General features: G+C 40.5%; 2 protein-coding genes across 15 annotated transcripts in view; one reads left to right on the top strand and one right to left on the bottom strand.

Moving 5' to 3' along the window:
- Window positions 1-16,336, bottom strand: part of TOP6BL (TOP6B like initiator of meiotic double strand breaks) — a 78,632-nt gene that overhangs the window by 20,122 nt on the left and 42,174 nt on the right. For 10 of the 12 annotated variants that reach the window (XM_060404113.1, XM_060404116.1, XM_060404106.1 and 7 more), the window contains 6 exons: window positions 15,521-15,604; window positions 11,152-11,207; window positions 10,201-10,272; window positions 8,497-8,691; window positions 5,618-5,769; window positions 887-1,033 (listed from right to left, as the gene is read on the bottom strand). In XM_060404113.1, the coding sequence (XP_060260096.1) occupies window positions 887-1,033; window positions 5,618-5,769; window positions 8,497-8,691; window positions 10,201-10,272; window positions 11,152-11,207; window positions 15,521-15,604 (706 nt within the window). The remainder of the gene's footprint in view (window positions 1-886; window positions 1,034-5,617; window positions 5,770-8,496; window positions 8,692-10,200; window positions 10,273-11,151; window positions 11,208-15,520; window positions 15,605-16,336) is intronic. The other 2 variants (XM_060404109.1, XM_060404108.1) reach the window with 2 other exon arrangements.
- Window positions 1-16,336, top strand: part of LOC114110099 (uncharacterized) — a 73,860-nt gene that overhangs the window by 20,155 nt on the left and 37,369 nt on the right. For 2 of the 3 annotated variants that reach the window (XR_009597855.1, XM_060404118.1), the window contains 2 exons: window positions 8,491-9,997; window positions 10,085-10,205. The gene's annotated coding sequence lies outside the window, so the exon portion shown is untranslated. The remainder of the gene's footprint in view (window positions 1-8,490; window positions 9,998-10,084; window positions 10,206-16,336) is intronic. The other variant, XM_060404119.1, reaches the window with a different exon arrangement.

The following is a 16,336-nucleotide window of genomic DNA, read 5'->3' as shown; positions in this document are numbered from 1 at the left end:
ACAGAGAGAACCTTCTGATAGCAGGTTATTGCCTATCTGTTAGATAAATGCCAAAGGCAACGGTACGCCTGAACAAGGACTCTTTGTCCTGTTCCAGAAGTTGATGTGGCAATCCCACAAAGCCATTCATACCAATGCACTCCCATACCTCCTTGTGTTGAATTTGAGATGTTGCGTTAACGCCAAGTAAGACTGATAGCTTTTCTTGATTGTACTTGGAAAAGCAGGAGGATGGTGAATAGTACTCCAACCTGAGAAGCTTTAAAAACATACTGATACCTGAGGCCCACTTCAGTCCAAGGAAATCCAATCTCTAGGGATGAGGTGTGGGCATTTTTTAGAAGCTCCTCAGGTAATACATTGTGCAACTGAGGTTGAGAACTACCCATCTAAGGTAATATACTCTGTAGGGACCAACAGGAAGTGTCTGCTGATTTCTGGTCAACCAAATCTGGGACTGTCACCATCTAAGTGACGCTTCAAGATGTAGATATTCCTCAAAGAGCCTATCATTTATTTAAGCAAGGTCTGCACTGAGATGTGTTATTCTACAGAAGCACATCTATTCAGATTTATGCTTCATGTAAAGTCTCCTTTCTTTTAAAAATATTTTTTTAAATTTATTTGGCTGCACCAGGTCTTAGCTGCAGCACATGGGATCTTTGATCTTTGCTGTGGGATCTTTAGTCATAGCATGTGAACTCTTAATTGACACATGTGGGATCTAGTTCCCCAACCAGGGACTGAAACTCGGTGATTTCATTGGAGAGTTTAGGAGCATCGAGTCTTAGCCACCGGACCACCAGGGAAGTCCCCAAGTCTCTCTTCTTTATTCTCTTAACATTTAAGCACATCCAAGCTGGCAGCCCCATTCTTCTATACCTACCCCAAAGTTCCATTTTCTGGCCTGGAAATCCTCTGTGGAAATCCACAAAGAGAAAAAGCAGCACAGTTTGTCCCTGGGGGCCCATATTCTGAGACTGATCTCCCTCACCGGATTCCACCTGATAACTCACATCTGGAAGCACCGAACCTAGAGGATGAGATATTACAGAATATCCTAAGATAGGTAAAGCCCTCAAAAAGCTAAGTGAATAAACAACCTATGCTTCAAAGAGGGACCTGAGATAGATCTAAATTTGAACTCTCTCTTCTCCTCCTCAATCTGTTTCTCTACCCACATGATGGAAGCAAATAATAGTGACTCACAGGAAGAACATCAAAATAACAACTGGGTGTGTAAAATCCAACTCAAACAGCATTCCTTAGAATTTACTGAGAAGCATTATACAATAAATTCATTCATTCCTCAAGTTACTTTTTAAGGTAGGTATCAGCAGTAAGAGGCTAATAATAAGATGTGGGTATCACTAGTAAAAGAGTAACGGTCACAATAAGAGCTAACTTGTATTGAATGCTGACTACATGCCATGTACCACATGAAATTGAACTATCTCAACATTTAGATTTCACCACACAATGGTATGGGACCTAGTCTTAGGTTCTTTTACGGACAAGAAAAGAGGCACAGATAGGTTAAATATATTGCCCAATATGACACAGTAGGTGATGGAACTGTTTAGATTAATCCCAAAATCTGTGCTCTTAACCACAATGCTTTGTTCATAGTGATGCTTTCTAAAGCCCTCTTGACTTCACATTCCAGGATGTCTGGCTCTAGATGAGTGATCACACCATTGTGATTATCTAGGTCCTGAAGATCTTTTTTGTACAGTTCTTCTGTGTATTCTTGCCACCTCTTCTTAATATCTTCTGCTTCTGTTAGGTCCATACCATTACTGTCCTTTATCGAGCCCATCTTTGCATGAAATGTTCCCTTGGTATCTCTAATTTTCTTGAAGAGATCCCTAGTCGTTCCCATTCTGTTGTTTTCCTCTATTTCATTGCATTGATCGCTGAAGAAGGCTTTCTTATCTCTTCTTGCTATTCTTTGGAACTCTGCATTTAGATGCCTATATCTTTCCTTTTCTCCTTTGTTTTTCGCCTCTCTTCTTTCCACAGCTATTTGTAAGGCCTCCCCAGACAGCCATTTTGCTTTTTTGCATTTCTTTTCCATGGGGATGGTCTTGATTCCTGTCTCCTGTACAATGTCACGAACCTCATTCCATAGTTCATCAGGCACTCTATCGATCAGATCTAGGCCCTTAAATCTATTTCTCACTTCCACTGTATAATTATAAGGGATTTGATTTAGGTCATACCTGAATGGTCTAGCGGTTTTCCTACTTTCTTCAAGTTAAGTCTGAATTTGGTAATAAGGAATTCATGATCTAAGCCACAGTCAGCTCCCGGTCTTGTTTGTTGACTGTATAGAGCTTCTCCATCTTTGGCTGCAAAGAATACAATCAATCTGATTTCGGTGTTGACCATCTGGTGATGTCCATGTGTAGAGTCTTCTCTTGTGTTGTTGGAAGAGAGTGTTTGCTATGACCAGTGCATTTTCTTGGCAAAACTCTATTAGTCTTTGCCCTGCTTCATTCCACATTCCAAGGCCAAATTTGCCTTGTGTTTCTTGACTTCCTACTTTTGCATTCCAGTCCTCTATAATGAAAAGGACATCTTTTTTGGGTGTTAGTTCTAAAAGGTCTTGTAGGTCTTCACAGAACTGTTCAACTTCAGCTTCTTCAGCATTACTGGTTGGGGCATAGACTTGGATTACTGTGATATTGAATGGTTTGCCTTGGAAACAAACATCTTTCAAATCCTGAAAGATGATGCTGTGAAAGTGCTGCACTCAATATGCCAGCAAATATGGAAAACTCAGCAGTGGCCACAGGACTGGAAAAGGTCAGTTTTCTTTCCAATCCCAAAGAAAGGCAATGCCAAAGAATGCTCAAACTACCACACAATTGTACTCATCTCACATGCTAGTAAAGTAATTCTCAAAATTCTCCAAGGCAGGCTTCAGCAATACGTGAATTGTGAACTTCCTGATGTTCAAGCTGGTTTTAGAAAAGGCAGAGGAACCAGAGATCAAATTGCCAACATCCACTGGATCATGGAAAAGCAAGAGCGTTCCAGAAAAACATCTATTTCTGCTTTATTGACTATGCCAAAGCCTTTGACTGTGTGGATCACAATAAACTGTGGAAAATTCTGAAAGAGATGGGAGTACCAGACCACCTGACCTGCCTCTTGAGAAATCTGTATGCAGGTCAGGAAGCAACAGTTAGAACTGGACATGGAACAACAGACTGGTTCCAAATAGGAAAAGGAGTACATCAAGGCTGTATATCGTCCCCCTGCTTATTTAACTTATATGCAGAGTACATCATGAGAAACACTGGACTGGAAGAAACACAAGCTGGAATCAAGATTGCCAGGAGAAATATCAATAACCTCAGATATGCAGATGACACCACCCTTATCGCAGAAAGTGAAGAGGAACTAAAAAGCCTCTTGATGAAAGTGAAAGTGGAGAGTGAAAAAGTTGGCTTAAAGCTCAACATTCAGAAAACGAAGATCATGGCATCTGGTTCCATCACTTCATGGCAAATAGATGGGGAAACAGTGGAAACAGTGTCAGACTTCATTTTGGGGGGCTCCAAAATCACTGCATATGGTGATTGCAGCCATGAAATTAAAAGATGCTTACTCCTTGGAAGGAAAGTTATGACCAACCTAGATAGCATATTCAGAAGCAGAGACATTACTTTGCTGACTAAGGTCCATCTAGTCAAGGTTATGGTTTTTCCTGTGGTCATGTATGGATGTGAGAGTTGGACTGTGAAGAAGGCTGAGCGCCGAAGAATTGATGCTTTTGAACTGTGGTGTTGGAGAAGACTCTTGAGAGTCCCTTGGACTGCAAAGAGATCCAACCGGTCCATTCTGAAGGAGATCAGCCCTGGGATTTCTTTGGAAGGAATGATGCTGAAGCTGAAACTCCAGTACTTTGGCCACCTCATGCAAAGAGTTGACTCATTGGAAAAGACTCTGATGCTGGGAGAGATTGGGGGCAGGAGGAGAAGGGGACGACCGAGGATGAGATGTCTGGATGGCATCACTGACTCGATGGATGTGAGTCTGAGTGAACTCTGGGAGTTGGTGATGGACAGGGAGGCCTGGCATGCTGCGATTCATGGGGTCGCAAAGAGTCGGACACGACTGAGTGACTGAACTGAACTGAACTGAACCACAATGCTATCTGATATTTGTATTCCCATGTCATCTGATCCCTACAGTCACTTTCTAGCACCTTAATCTTTTTAAGTACAATCCATGTGGTCCAATTCAGTTTAAACCAAACCATTAATAGACAATATTACATGTCATTCATTCAGCTGCCTCACTTTCAGAGGAACATGAATCACCATTCAAGTTACTAAGACCCCCTAACAAGGGTCAAAGCCAGGAAGAGAAAATGGAATTTGGACTCAGATACCAAGACAGCGGGGAAAACCCTTCGCCCCCACTGATGGTGTTATGTAAGTGCTGCCAGAGGTGTGAGTGGCTAGTGACAAAGGCCATCATTGACATTTCTTGGCCAGTTAAACATAATGTCTTCCTCAACGCCTGGGCACCTAATCTTCACCTCCACTGTTAGCTCAGTGTCTGTGGCCTTTCTTAATATAAAAAACAAGAGCCAGCCCACAGTTGTGGCCACAGCCTTATTAAGACCAAACATTCTTTCCTCACGAAACCACTTACCTACAGGAGTCCAAGGATACCTCCTTCCATTCCACCCTCTGGAAAAACTACCTACTCAAGAAAAAAAAGCCTCAGCATGAGGCCTTCTTCCTAGATGAAGATTCTCTCAGAGATACATCCCTGTATCAGGAGGCGTCAATCTTCTCATACCAGTTATAACTCTAGAATACCTCCTCCCTGAATACCTCCTCCCTACTGGTAAACTTCCTCAGGATCCAGTTGAACAGACTATCTTTTAAATATCAAAGGATTCTAGCTAACAACAGTCAAGTTCAAGAATATAAAGCTCCTAGACATCAGCTTATGGTTGCATATGCCTATCTCTCAGTTTCATTTGTTGGTTGAATTATTAAGCATCCAATTTTCAGCATAATTCACCCAAAGCCAATGTGGTTAGGCTCTATACGAACAGCACAGTCAGTTTCCCAGGTTTATTACTATATGGTTGATACTTCTGCCTTGCTTTTATGTAGTATTATATTTTTTCTAAGTAATTTTATATGGATTTTTCTCATTCCATTGGGAAATGTTTCTCTTCCACAATAGAGTCAAAGATGCGACTGCAACTTTAATAATCTTTTTAAAACTCCAGGTACAACAGAAACCTTCTGAACAAATCCCTAGAAAGTAAAGGCCCACTGACTACTTCAAAGAGACCAGGAATAGAGGAGGCAGTAGAAATGAGAGGGGAGCCAGCATTAACACATAATACCAAAACAGTTAGGCTCTGGTGGGGCTTTGCCTGTTGACACCTGTATGACTCACTTCACGTGGACTCTCAGACTTAGCCAGACTCTTACCTATACCCTCAACCTAAGCCATCAGATCACTAGGTCCTATTCTTATATATATTTGCTATTTATATTTTCTTGCATTTCTCTAATATTTTACAGAGTTCTTTATTCCTATGCAAACAGAGAGAGAGAAAGAGAGAGAGAGAGAGATTTACCGCTGTCTAAACTGAGATCCAAATTGGGCACCATACTCAAGCGGTATTTCTTCCAGTCAATGAAATAAGAGGCGTCTTTGAAGACAGCAGTAGTTGGCTGCTCTGAATTTGGAAATATCAGAGGCAGACCTGAAGGTCCATACAGAAATATGTATAGTGGCTAAAGAAAACTCCAAAATGTTAGTTTTTTGAGATTATGTATTCATTTGCAAAAAACAAATGCAACAATGACCTGGTTCACACTCTCAGAAATAAACTAGCATGCTAGGCAATTACATATTAAGCCCTTTCCACATTAAGGATAGGTGTGAGTCACCAAAGACTGAACCACTAGAATCTTCAGAAATCTATCCCACATTTAATGAGTGTGAGCTACAAGTATAGTGTTGGGACAATTTGTTTATTTATTGATCCTATTCATTAAATCATAGGTTTGAATGGTATTAATAACACGGGCTAAACACTGTACTGTACTAAATTCTGGGGATGCAAACATGAACATACAGATTTAATACCTATCTTCAAGTCAGATTTACAGTATGGGAGATACACATAAAAACCAATAAACTGTAATGCTAAGTGATGCATGCTAGATTAAAAACATATACCAAAAAAAAGCATATACCAAAGAATATTTTCCAGTGAGTATGAGTACGTTCAGATTGATAAGGAAATGCTTCACCTTCTCCAACCTACTCTCTAACCAGGACTAAGAAAGATAGGCCCCTAAAATGGTTTCCTCCCCTTGACTTTCCAGTCCCACCCACACCCTCCCTATAACCCAGTGTTTCTCGATCTTGGCACACTGACAGTCTGGGCCAGACACTTCTTTACTGTGGGGCTGTCCTGTGCACTACAGGATGCTAAAGCAGCATCCCTGGCTTCTACCCACTCCCACTAGATGCCAGTATCACCTCTGCCTCCAGTCATAAGGATCAAAATGTCTCCAGACATTGCCAGATGTCCTCTGAGGGCAAAAGTACCCAGTTAAGAACCACTGCGTAAGCTTTTTTAGTCCCCCTGGACCAAAGCTAATAAGCCCAGAATATATATTTTCCTTCATCTTTCTGTTTTAATCCTCTTTTTCATAAGGTAAACAGGAGGCAGTAAGTATGAAGATTAAAATCCAGGGGGCACGGGGACATTACTGAAAGTCACAACAGAGCAAAGGGAGGCAGTGTCTATAAGTGAAGTCTCCGTCACAAACTCAAGAAGGCGTTAACACATGAGCTGAGGCCAACACATTCGCTGTTTAGAGCCAGGGAGCTTTGAAGTGCTGCAAACTCAGAATAAGAGTGGCGTATCTGAAGAGTCAGGATGTGTGAATGTCTTTTAATTAATTGGGTTGTTTAAACTATTTACATTTAATATGAATTCTTGTTATGGTTGCATTTAAATCTATCATCTTGTTATGTATTTTGTTTGTTCCCTGTATTTTATTTCCTTTTTCTTCTTTTCTATTTTTAGATTCTATTTTGGATTGGGTATTTTTAATAATTCCATTTTTATCCCCCTTTTGAATTACTAGTTATAACTCTTTGTGGTATTAACTTAGGGATTGCTTTAGGTTTTATAGTATACAACTATACCTTATCCAGTCTGCCTTCAAGGAAAGAAAATAAAATACAAGGAACAAGCAGAAAATGGGTAAGAAGGAGATAGATTTAAACTCAACCATAACAGTATTCATAGTAAATGTAAATATCACTTAAAGTTCACACACATATAGTGTGAGAATCCTTCAAACAATATACTTGTTTACTCCTGTGTCATATTCTAGCCATAGCATATACTATACCATACTCACTCACCTATGGAAAAAACACTGAGGCTCTATATCTCTAAAAAATCTGACCACTTCCAAATTCCAGGCCAAAATTTCTATATGGCTATTTTTAAAACATGTTCTGCGGGCAACATAAATGCAACATATGTAAAGCTAAACTAATCTTCTTCACTCCTCAGATCTGCTATTTATAAGTTTCATCTTGTTGCCAGCATCATTATTCTGTCAGCCATCCATGGAAATCTTTTCCAACAGATTTACTGAGATTTAATTTACATATCATACAAATCACCCATTTAAAGTGTACAATTAAATTGGTTTCAGTATATTCAAAAAGTTGTGCAACCATCACCACCATCAGTTTTAGGATATTTTTTATCACCCCCAAAAGAATCCTTCCCCATCTATTTTCTGTTTCCATATATCTATATCTCCATATATCTATATCTCCATATATCTATATCCACCCTGTATCTTCTGCATATAGGGCTGTTGACAGCAACTTTAGCTACTTCTTGCCCCTAACCTCTCCCTCGCCAAACAGTGAACTGGTTACCTCGTTTTGTTGATTCCTTCCAGTGATAACTCTCCTTTCCATGCTCATCACACCTTTAATTCATGCACTTAATATCTCTCACCCAGTTCACTTACTTATGTACTTAGCGATTACTGACTTTTCTCTCCCACCCACCCTGTACAAGGCTGCTGGCGAGTCCTAAAACATTAACCGGTTTCCCATTATACACACAATAAAATTCACATTCCTTAGTGTGGCACTCAAGATCCAAAATATTCAACTCCAAACTACTTTTCCAGCCTCACTGCTCCTATTTGCATCATTCACTCCTGCTCCAGTCACACTGGACCATATGAAAACCAGGTGGCACGTGGGTCATATTTTATAGTTTTCAGTTTCTTGAACAAATTTGCAAGCTTAGCTTTCATATCGGGTTTTTGTTTTTATACAAATCATACCAGCTTCTACATACAGAGTTTATACGCTAGCGGCTTTCCTAGGATTAAAATATAAAAATCCATTTTCAAAGACAAGGAATTTGAAAATTTTGATGGACTCTGTCATCAAAAGGATATGGAAATGGAAGAGATCCTGTTCAGCTGGTTGGAAAAGACCTTTGGGCAAGGACACAGAGCCACGGCTGGAGTCAGCGTCAGCTCTCCCAACAAGCCCATTCCCACCACATCATCAGGGATGAAGAGCATTACTGGATGTCCCAGCACAGGATGGATTCTGCTGCAGGGTAATTCAGTTGTGTCAAATTTTGGTGTACTGTCAAAAAAAAAGCAGGTAAGACAAATTTAGCCTTTTTCCTTCTTAAGAAATTATTTTAAAGGGCATTCAAGATTCTTTTTATAACCTCTAGCATATGCATAACCATATAATCCACCACATAAATTTTGCTGGAATAAGTAACTTGTGTCCCACTCAGTGAATCACAGGCAATGGAAAAAGTAGACAAATTGGCATTTCAGGAGTTGCAGCATGGCTCCTGCTTTTGTTCCCGTTAATGGCAGTTTTATATTCTCAAAAGTCTATTTCCTCTACTAAAACTACTCTGTGGTTCTGAGCAGAAGTTTCTAAGATAATTCAAAGACCAGCATGGTGGAGGTGGGGTATGGGTCAGTCAAATGGCCTAAAACTGGCCTAGTGATTCTTAGATGTCTGCTTTTACATATGCTGCGCTTTCCCCTGAAGAAGTCTGAGGTTACTATTTGGTAGGAGTGATGAGAAAAAATTGAAACATCTTCCACTCCTAGAAAGAATCTTGTGAAATCTGGTATTTGTTTACTTTCTGAGAGCTCTTTTATAAACAGAAAAGAAATATTAATAAACCTTTCCCCCTTTCTGTAAACTAATCAGGTCACCCGGGGAAATATGTCCATAAACACTGGCTTAGAGGCTTAACCTCTTTCAGTAAATCTATGATAGCAAGCTGTCTACCTGCAGGGATTGTATGATGCTAGAAGATTACTAAAGAAAGATATGGGATGAGGGTTTTATTTCCTGCAAATATTAAAGAATAAACATATTCTAACTGGAGAGGTAATTTTGAGCAAGAGTAAGAAAACAGATTGAGAAACCACAGGCAGCCTCTTCAAGCCTTAAGGCCCTATGGCTGCCAGTATTGATCCAGGGCATATAAGCAGAGGCAGAAACTACTAAAGAAAGAATAAATTAGTTGGACTTAAACATAAGTTAGGCGTTGTCTTGCTATAATTCATGTTCACTTTGGATTCTGCAGTAATTGGATAGCACAGGAAGGCAAAGCACAGGGTTCTATTCCATTTATTTTCCACCTCCTCCATGGATTTTTTCTTTTTTTTTGTAGTCTGAAAAAGGTGGAGGCAGGAACAAAGATGATTTCTAAGCCTATGTAAAATGCTAATACACAAACAATAATATACAAAGAATTCCTTTGTATTCACAGTATCTCTCTACCCAAGAGTGCAAGTAACCTTTTAAAGTCATTTCTCTCTTCTCATGCCTAATGGAATCAGAATTAGCAGAGTTTGTTTTGATTCATTCACAGAAGAAATTAAGGCATGGAGAGATGAAGGAACATGCCTGCCCTCAGGTAAATAAGAATACATCCCGGAGCCAGGAATAATAATAGTTTTCAATACAGATAGCTTAAATTTTTTTACTTTCACTTTTCTTACAGAGAATCTGACACTTGGCACAAAGAATTGACAACTGAGACCATTTTCAATTTCTGCCCACATTCATACTCATAATAAGAGTAAAACATGGAGCGTGACAACAAGGCTTCCCCTTCACCTCAGGTAATGTTGACAGTTTACGACAAGAGCAATTCCATTCGACAGGTTCAAAGCAGGTTCACTCTCTGCCCTGCAAAGTAAAGAAAAGCTAAGCCATATCTTAAAGACTCTAAGACCAATTTCTGCCTGATACAAATTTTGGCCCATTAGCACCAATTCCAGAGATGATTGAAATTTGGTAACCAATTAACCAAGGGGAACGGGCTTCCCTGATAGCTCAGTTGGTAAAGAATCTGCCTGCAACGCAGGAGACCATGGTTTGATTCCTGGGTCAGGAAGATCCCCTGGAGAAGGGATAGGCTACCCACTCCAGTATTCCTGGGCTTCCCTTATGTCTCAACTGGTAAAGAATCCACCTGCAATGCGAGAGACCTGGGTTCAATCCCTGGGTTGGGAAGATCCCCTGGAGAAGGGAAAGGCTGCCCATTCCAGTATTCTGGCCTAGAGAATTCCATGGACTGCATAGTCCATGGGGTTGCAAAGAGTTGGACACAACTGAGTGACTTTCACTTCACTAACCAAGGGGAATGGCACAGCGGTCTGCCAATGTAGGAGACTCAAGAGATACAAGTTTGATCCCTGGGTCAGGAAGATCCCCTGGAATAGGAAATGGCAACCCACTACAGTATTCTCGCCTGGGAAATTCCATGTACAAAGAAGTCTGGCTGGCTACAGTCCATGAGGTCACAAAGAGCTGGATACAACTGAGTGACTGAGCACACACAACCAAGAGGAAAATGGTCCAGTGAAAGGGAAAGGCATGAAAGGGTTAATCTACTTATTCATTAAAAACTAATCTAGAATAAGAAAATGTGGGGGTCTTGGAAAATAAGTTTCAAAGTGACTTTGAGTCAAGAAATCAAACTGTGAACCCACTGGAAATAGGACAATAATAACAGAAAAACTGTAGAACCATTGCATAAACTTAAGTCAGGGATTAAGGACTTACCCAAAGATCTCCACAGAGAGGATTCCATTTACCTTTACACTGAAATTAAATCTAATCTGAAAAATAAATGGGGTGTGATATTTAACATGAACCAGAACAAGGATTAAAACTTCCATACTCAATTCCTAAAGAAGATACTCTTTATATCATCTTCCCCTCCTCCACTGCAATTTCCCTAAACATAGTTAACATCTGCCTGTGTTCAAATTCTGAATCCTAAATACACTGAGTTCTACCTTAGAATTCTAATTAGTCACAGATTATGTACATCATGCAAAACGCTGGGCTGGATGAAGCACAAGTTGGAATCAAGACTGCTAGGAGAAATATCAATAACCTCAGATATGCAGATGACACCACCCTTAAGGCAGAAAGTGAGGAAGAACTAAAGAGCCTCTTGATGAAAGTGAAAGAGGAGAGTGAAAAGTTGGCTTAAAACTCAACATTCACAAAACTAAGATCATGACATCCAGCCCCATCACTTTATGACAAAGAGATGGGGAAACATTGGAAACAGTGAGAAACTTTATTTTGGGGGGCTCCAAAATCACTGCAGATGGTGACTGCAGCCATGAAATTAAAAGATGCTTGCTCCTTGGAAGAAAAGCTATGACCGATCTAGTTCAGTTCAGTTGCTCAGTCGTGTCCGACTCTTTGTGACCCCATGAATGACAGCACACCAGGCCTCCCTGTCCATCACCAACTCCCGGAGTTCACTCAGACTCACGTCTATCAAATCAGTGATGCCATCCAGCCATCTCATCCTCGGTCGTCCCCTTCTCCTCCTGCCCCCAATCCTTCCCAGCATCAGAGTCTTTTCCAATGAGTCAACACTTTGCATGAGGTGGCCAAAGTACTGGAGTTTCAGCTTTAGCATCATGACCAACCTACACAACATATTAAAAAGCAGAGACAATACTTTGCCAACAAAGGTCCATCTAGTCAAAGCTATGGTTTATCCAGTAGTCATGTATGGATGTGAGAGTTGGACTATAAAGAAAGCTGAACGCAGAAGAATTGATGCTTTTGAACTGTGGGGTTGGAGCAGTCTCTTGAGAGTCCCTTGAACTGCAAGAAAATCCAACCAGTCCATCCTAAAGGAAATCAATCCTGAATATTCACTGGAGGGACTGATGCTGAAGCTAAAACTCCAAACTTTGGCCACCTGGCCACTTGATGCAAAGAGCTGACTCATTTAAAAAGACCCTGATGCTGGGAAAGACTTAAGGCGGGAGGAGAAGGGGATGATAGAGGATGAGATGGTTGTATGGCATCACCAACTCGATGGACATGAGTTTGATTAAGCTCCAGGAGTTGGTAATAGACAGGGAAGTCTGTCATGCTGCCGTCCTTGGGGTTGCAGAGTCGAACCCTATTGAACAATTTATGATTATACAGTGGAAGTGAGAAATAGATTTAAGGGCCTAGATCTGATCGATAGAGTGCCTGATGAACTATGGAATGAGGTTCGTGACATTGTACAGAAATGCAAAAAAGCAAAATGGCTGTCTGGGGAGGCCTTACAAATAGCTGTGGAAAGAAGAGAGGTGAAAAACAAAGGAGAAAAGGAAAGATATAAGCCTCCAAATGCAGAGTTCCAAAGAATAGCAAGAAGAGATAAGAAAGCCTTCTTCAGCGATCAATGCAAAGAAATAGAGGAAAAAAACAGAATGGGAAAGACTAGAGATCTTTTCAAAAAAATTAGAGATACCAAGGAAACATTTCATGCAAAGATGGGCTCGATAAGGGACAGAAATGGTATGGACCTAACAGAAGCAGAAGATATTATTGAGAAGAGGTGGCAAGAATACACAGAAGAACTGTACAAAAAATATCTTCATAACCCAGATAATCATGATGATGTGATCACTCATCTAGAGCCAGACATCCTGGAATGTGAAGTCAAGTGGACCTTAGAAAGCATCACTACGAACAAAGCTAGTGGAGGTGATGAAATTCCAGTAGAGCTATTTCAAATCTGAAAGATGATGCTGTGAAAGTGCTGCACTCAATATGCTAGCAAATTTGGAAAACTCAGCAGTGGCCACAGGACTGGAAAAGGTCAGTTTTCATTCCAATCCCAAAGAAAGGCAATGCCAAAGAATGCTCAAACTACCGCACAATTGCACTCATCTCACATGCTAGTAAAGTAATGCTGAAAATTCTCCAAGCCAGGCTTCAGCAATACATGAACTGTGAACTCCCTGATGTTCAAGCTGGTTTTAGAAAAGGCAGAGGAACCAGAGATCAAATTGCCAACATCCACTGGATCATGGAAAAAGCAAGAGCATTCCAGAAAAACATCTATTTCTGCTTTATTGACTATGCCAAAGCCTTTGACTGTGTGGATCACAATAAACTGTGGAAAATTCTGAAAGAGATGGGAATATCAGGCCACCTGACCTGCCTCTTGAGAAATCTGTATGCAGGTCAGGAAGCAACAGTTAGAACTGGACATGGAACAACAGACTGGTTCCAAATAGGAAAAGGAGTACGTCAAGGCTGTATATTGTCCCCCTGCTTATTTAACTTATATGCAGAGTACATCATGAGAAACACTGGACTGGAAGAAATACAAGCTGGAATCAAGATTGCTGGGAGAAATACCAATAACCTCAGATATGCAGATGACACCACCCTTATGGCAGAAAGTGAAGAGGAACTAAAAAGCCTCTTGATGAAAGTGAAAGTGGAGAGTGAAAAAGTTGGCTTAAAGCTCAACATTCAGAAAACGAAGATCATGGCATCTGGTCCCATCACTTCATGGCAAATAGATGGGGAAACAGTGGAAACAGTGTCAGACTTTATTTTGGGGGGCTCCAAAATCACTGCAGATGGTGACTGCAGCCATGAAATTAAAAGACGCTTACTCCTTGGAAGGAAAGTTATGACCAACCTAGATAGCATATTCAGAAGCAGAGACATTACTTTGCCGACTAAGGTCCGATGAGTCAAGGCTATGGTTTTTCCTGTGGTCATGTATGGATGTTGGAGTTGGACTGTGAAGAAGGCCGAGCGCCGAAGAATTGATGCTTTTGAACTGTGGTGTTGGAGAAGACTCTTGAGAGTCCCTTGGACTGCAAGGAGATCCAACCAGTCCATTCTGAAAGAGATCAGCCCTGGGATTTCTTTGGAGGGAATGATGCTAAAGCTGAAACTCCAGTACTTTGGCCACCTCATGCAAAGAGTTGACTCATTGGAAAAAACTCTGATGCTGGGAGGGATTGGGGGCAGGAGGAGAAGGGGACGACCGAGGATGAGATGGCTGGATGGCATCACTGACTTGATGGACGCGAGTCTGAGTGAATTCTGGGAGTTGGTGATGGACACGGAGGCCTGGCGTGCTGCGATTCATGGGGTCGCAAAGAGTCGGACATGACTGAGCGACTGAATTGAACTGAACTGATGAGGAAATATTACCCTTTGTCCTCTACTGTTGTCCTAATGTTTCTCTTCTCCCCTTCTTAAAGAACTATCCGTTTTTCTCTCTATTGCTTCCATTGTTTTCATATATGGAAACTCCATGCTTTTTTCTTTGTTTTTCCTTCTCCTATCCCCATCAGACTCTTATGTTCTCCCTCCAGTTTACTTTACTGTTGTAATTATTTTCTACCTTCAACCTATATTTTTTCTTTCTCCATAATATCATGGGTAATAAGAGACTCTAGAGCCAGACTGTCTCCTTTCAAATTGTGGCTCTGCAAGTTATTTAACATCTGTGCCACAGTTTCCTGGGCTGTAAAATGGGAATGATGATGATAAAACCTACTCCACAAGGGGTACTGGGAGAGCTGAATGAATATGTGGTGAACACTTGGACTAGAAATTGGCTAAAAATAAATACTGAATCTTGCTTAAGACAGAAATAGGAGGAAACCTGCAAGAAAAACAGGGGAAGTTACACAGCACACTTTATTGCTGTGACTTTATAAGCATTTCTAACTACAGGTAATAACAAAAACTTTAGCTCTCCTGAGTTTAAAGTCAGAATTTCCTTATTTACTCTTATAGTCACTTTAGAAAAGAAGGAGATAATCAGCAGTTTATTATCCAGGTTTAAAAGAAAGAAGAAGCACAGAGGAGGGAAACGAGGTATTCAAAGTGATACAATAAAACAGTAAGGCAGTGAAAATATGAATCTAAAACAAAGTTCTCTCTATATCCACAGGCTCTCAAAGATGTCACATGGCCAATACCAAGCCTGCCTTAGAGATAAAGGAACCAAACCAATTCAATATTAAAACTTTTAATCACTGTCATAAAAAGAAAGAGAACCAATCAGATGCTCCCATGCCCTACAGAGTAGAGATCTTTTAAAAACACATGACTTAAACAAGAGAGTCATTATTGTGCAAAAAGAACCGCTTACCTTGGGGAGCACAGTGATGATTTTGCGTAAAAAATTCTTTATAACCAGACTATCTGTCATCAAAGTCCTGGGCTTTACATCAGCCTATAACAAAAACATCCACCATATAAGCACAAACTCAAGGGCACAAATGAATTAAATTATGATATTTCTTCTTATAAAACTAACTACACCTCAGAAAGCTTTTCAGACATCCAGGGGGAAAAAAGTAATTTAGATTGGAGCTGAGAAGAGTAATCCTAGCTTAAGTCTACTATCCTAATAAGGGTCAATCTGTATTAAGAATTTCAAAAAAAAAAAAAAGAATTTCAGTGGGGCTTTCCTGGAGGCTCAGTGGTAAAGAATCCACCTGCCAATGCAGAAGAAATGGGTTCAATCCCTGATCCGGGAATATCCCACAGGCCATGGAGCAAATAAGCCCGAGCACCATGACTGCTGAGCCTGTCTAGAGCACTGCCACTCCTGAAGCTCATGTGCTTTAGAGCCTGCACTCCACTCCAACAGAAGTCACCGCAATTAGCCCACGCACCACAATTAGAGAGTAGCCCTTGCTTGCCACTACTGGAGAGAAGCCCATATCAGCAATGAAGACTCAGCACAGCCAAAATTAAATAAATAAAATTTTTAAAACCAAAGAATCTCAATGGAGTCAAAGGAGCAGACATTAAAGAGAACCTATTTTTAAACCTTAATCTGTTCATCCAAACATTTATTTTTAAGGAAAAGCTGTAAAGCAGAAGCTCAAAAGTGAGAAGGTCTGTGTTCTGTGAAAGTGAATGAAAGTGAGATTGAACCCAGGTCTCCCATGCATAGAAG

The sequence above is a fragment of the Ovis aries genome, chromosome 21, assembly GCF_016772045.2.
Source record: "Ovis aries strain OAR_USU_Benz2616 breed Rambouillet chromosome 21, ARS-UI_Ramb_v3.0, whole genome shotgun sequence".
Lineage (NCBI taxonomy): Eukaryota > Metazoa > Chordata > Mammalia > Artiodactyla > Bovidae > Ovis > Ovis aries.
This window is presented reverse-complemented; position numbering and strand designations above follow the sequence as displayed.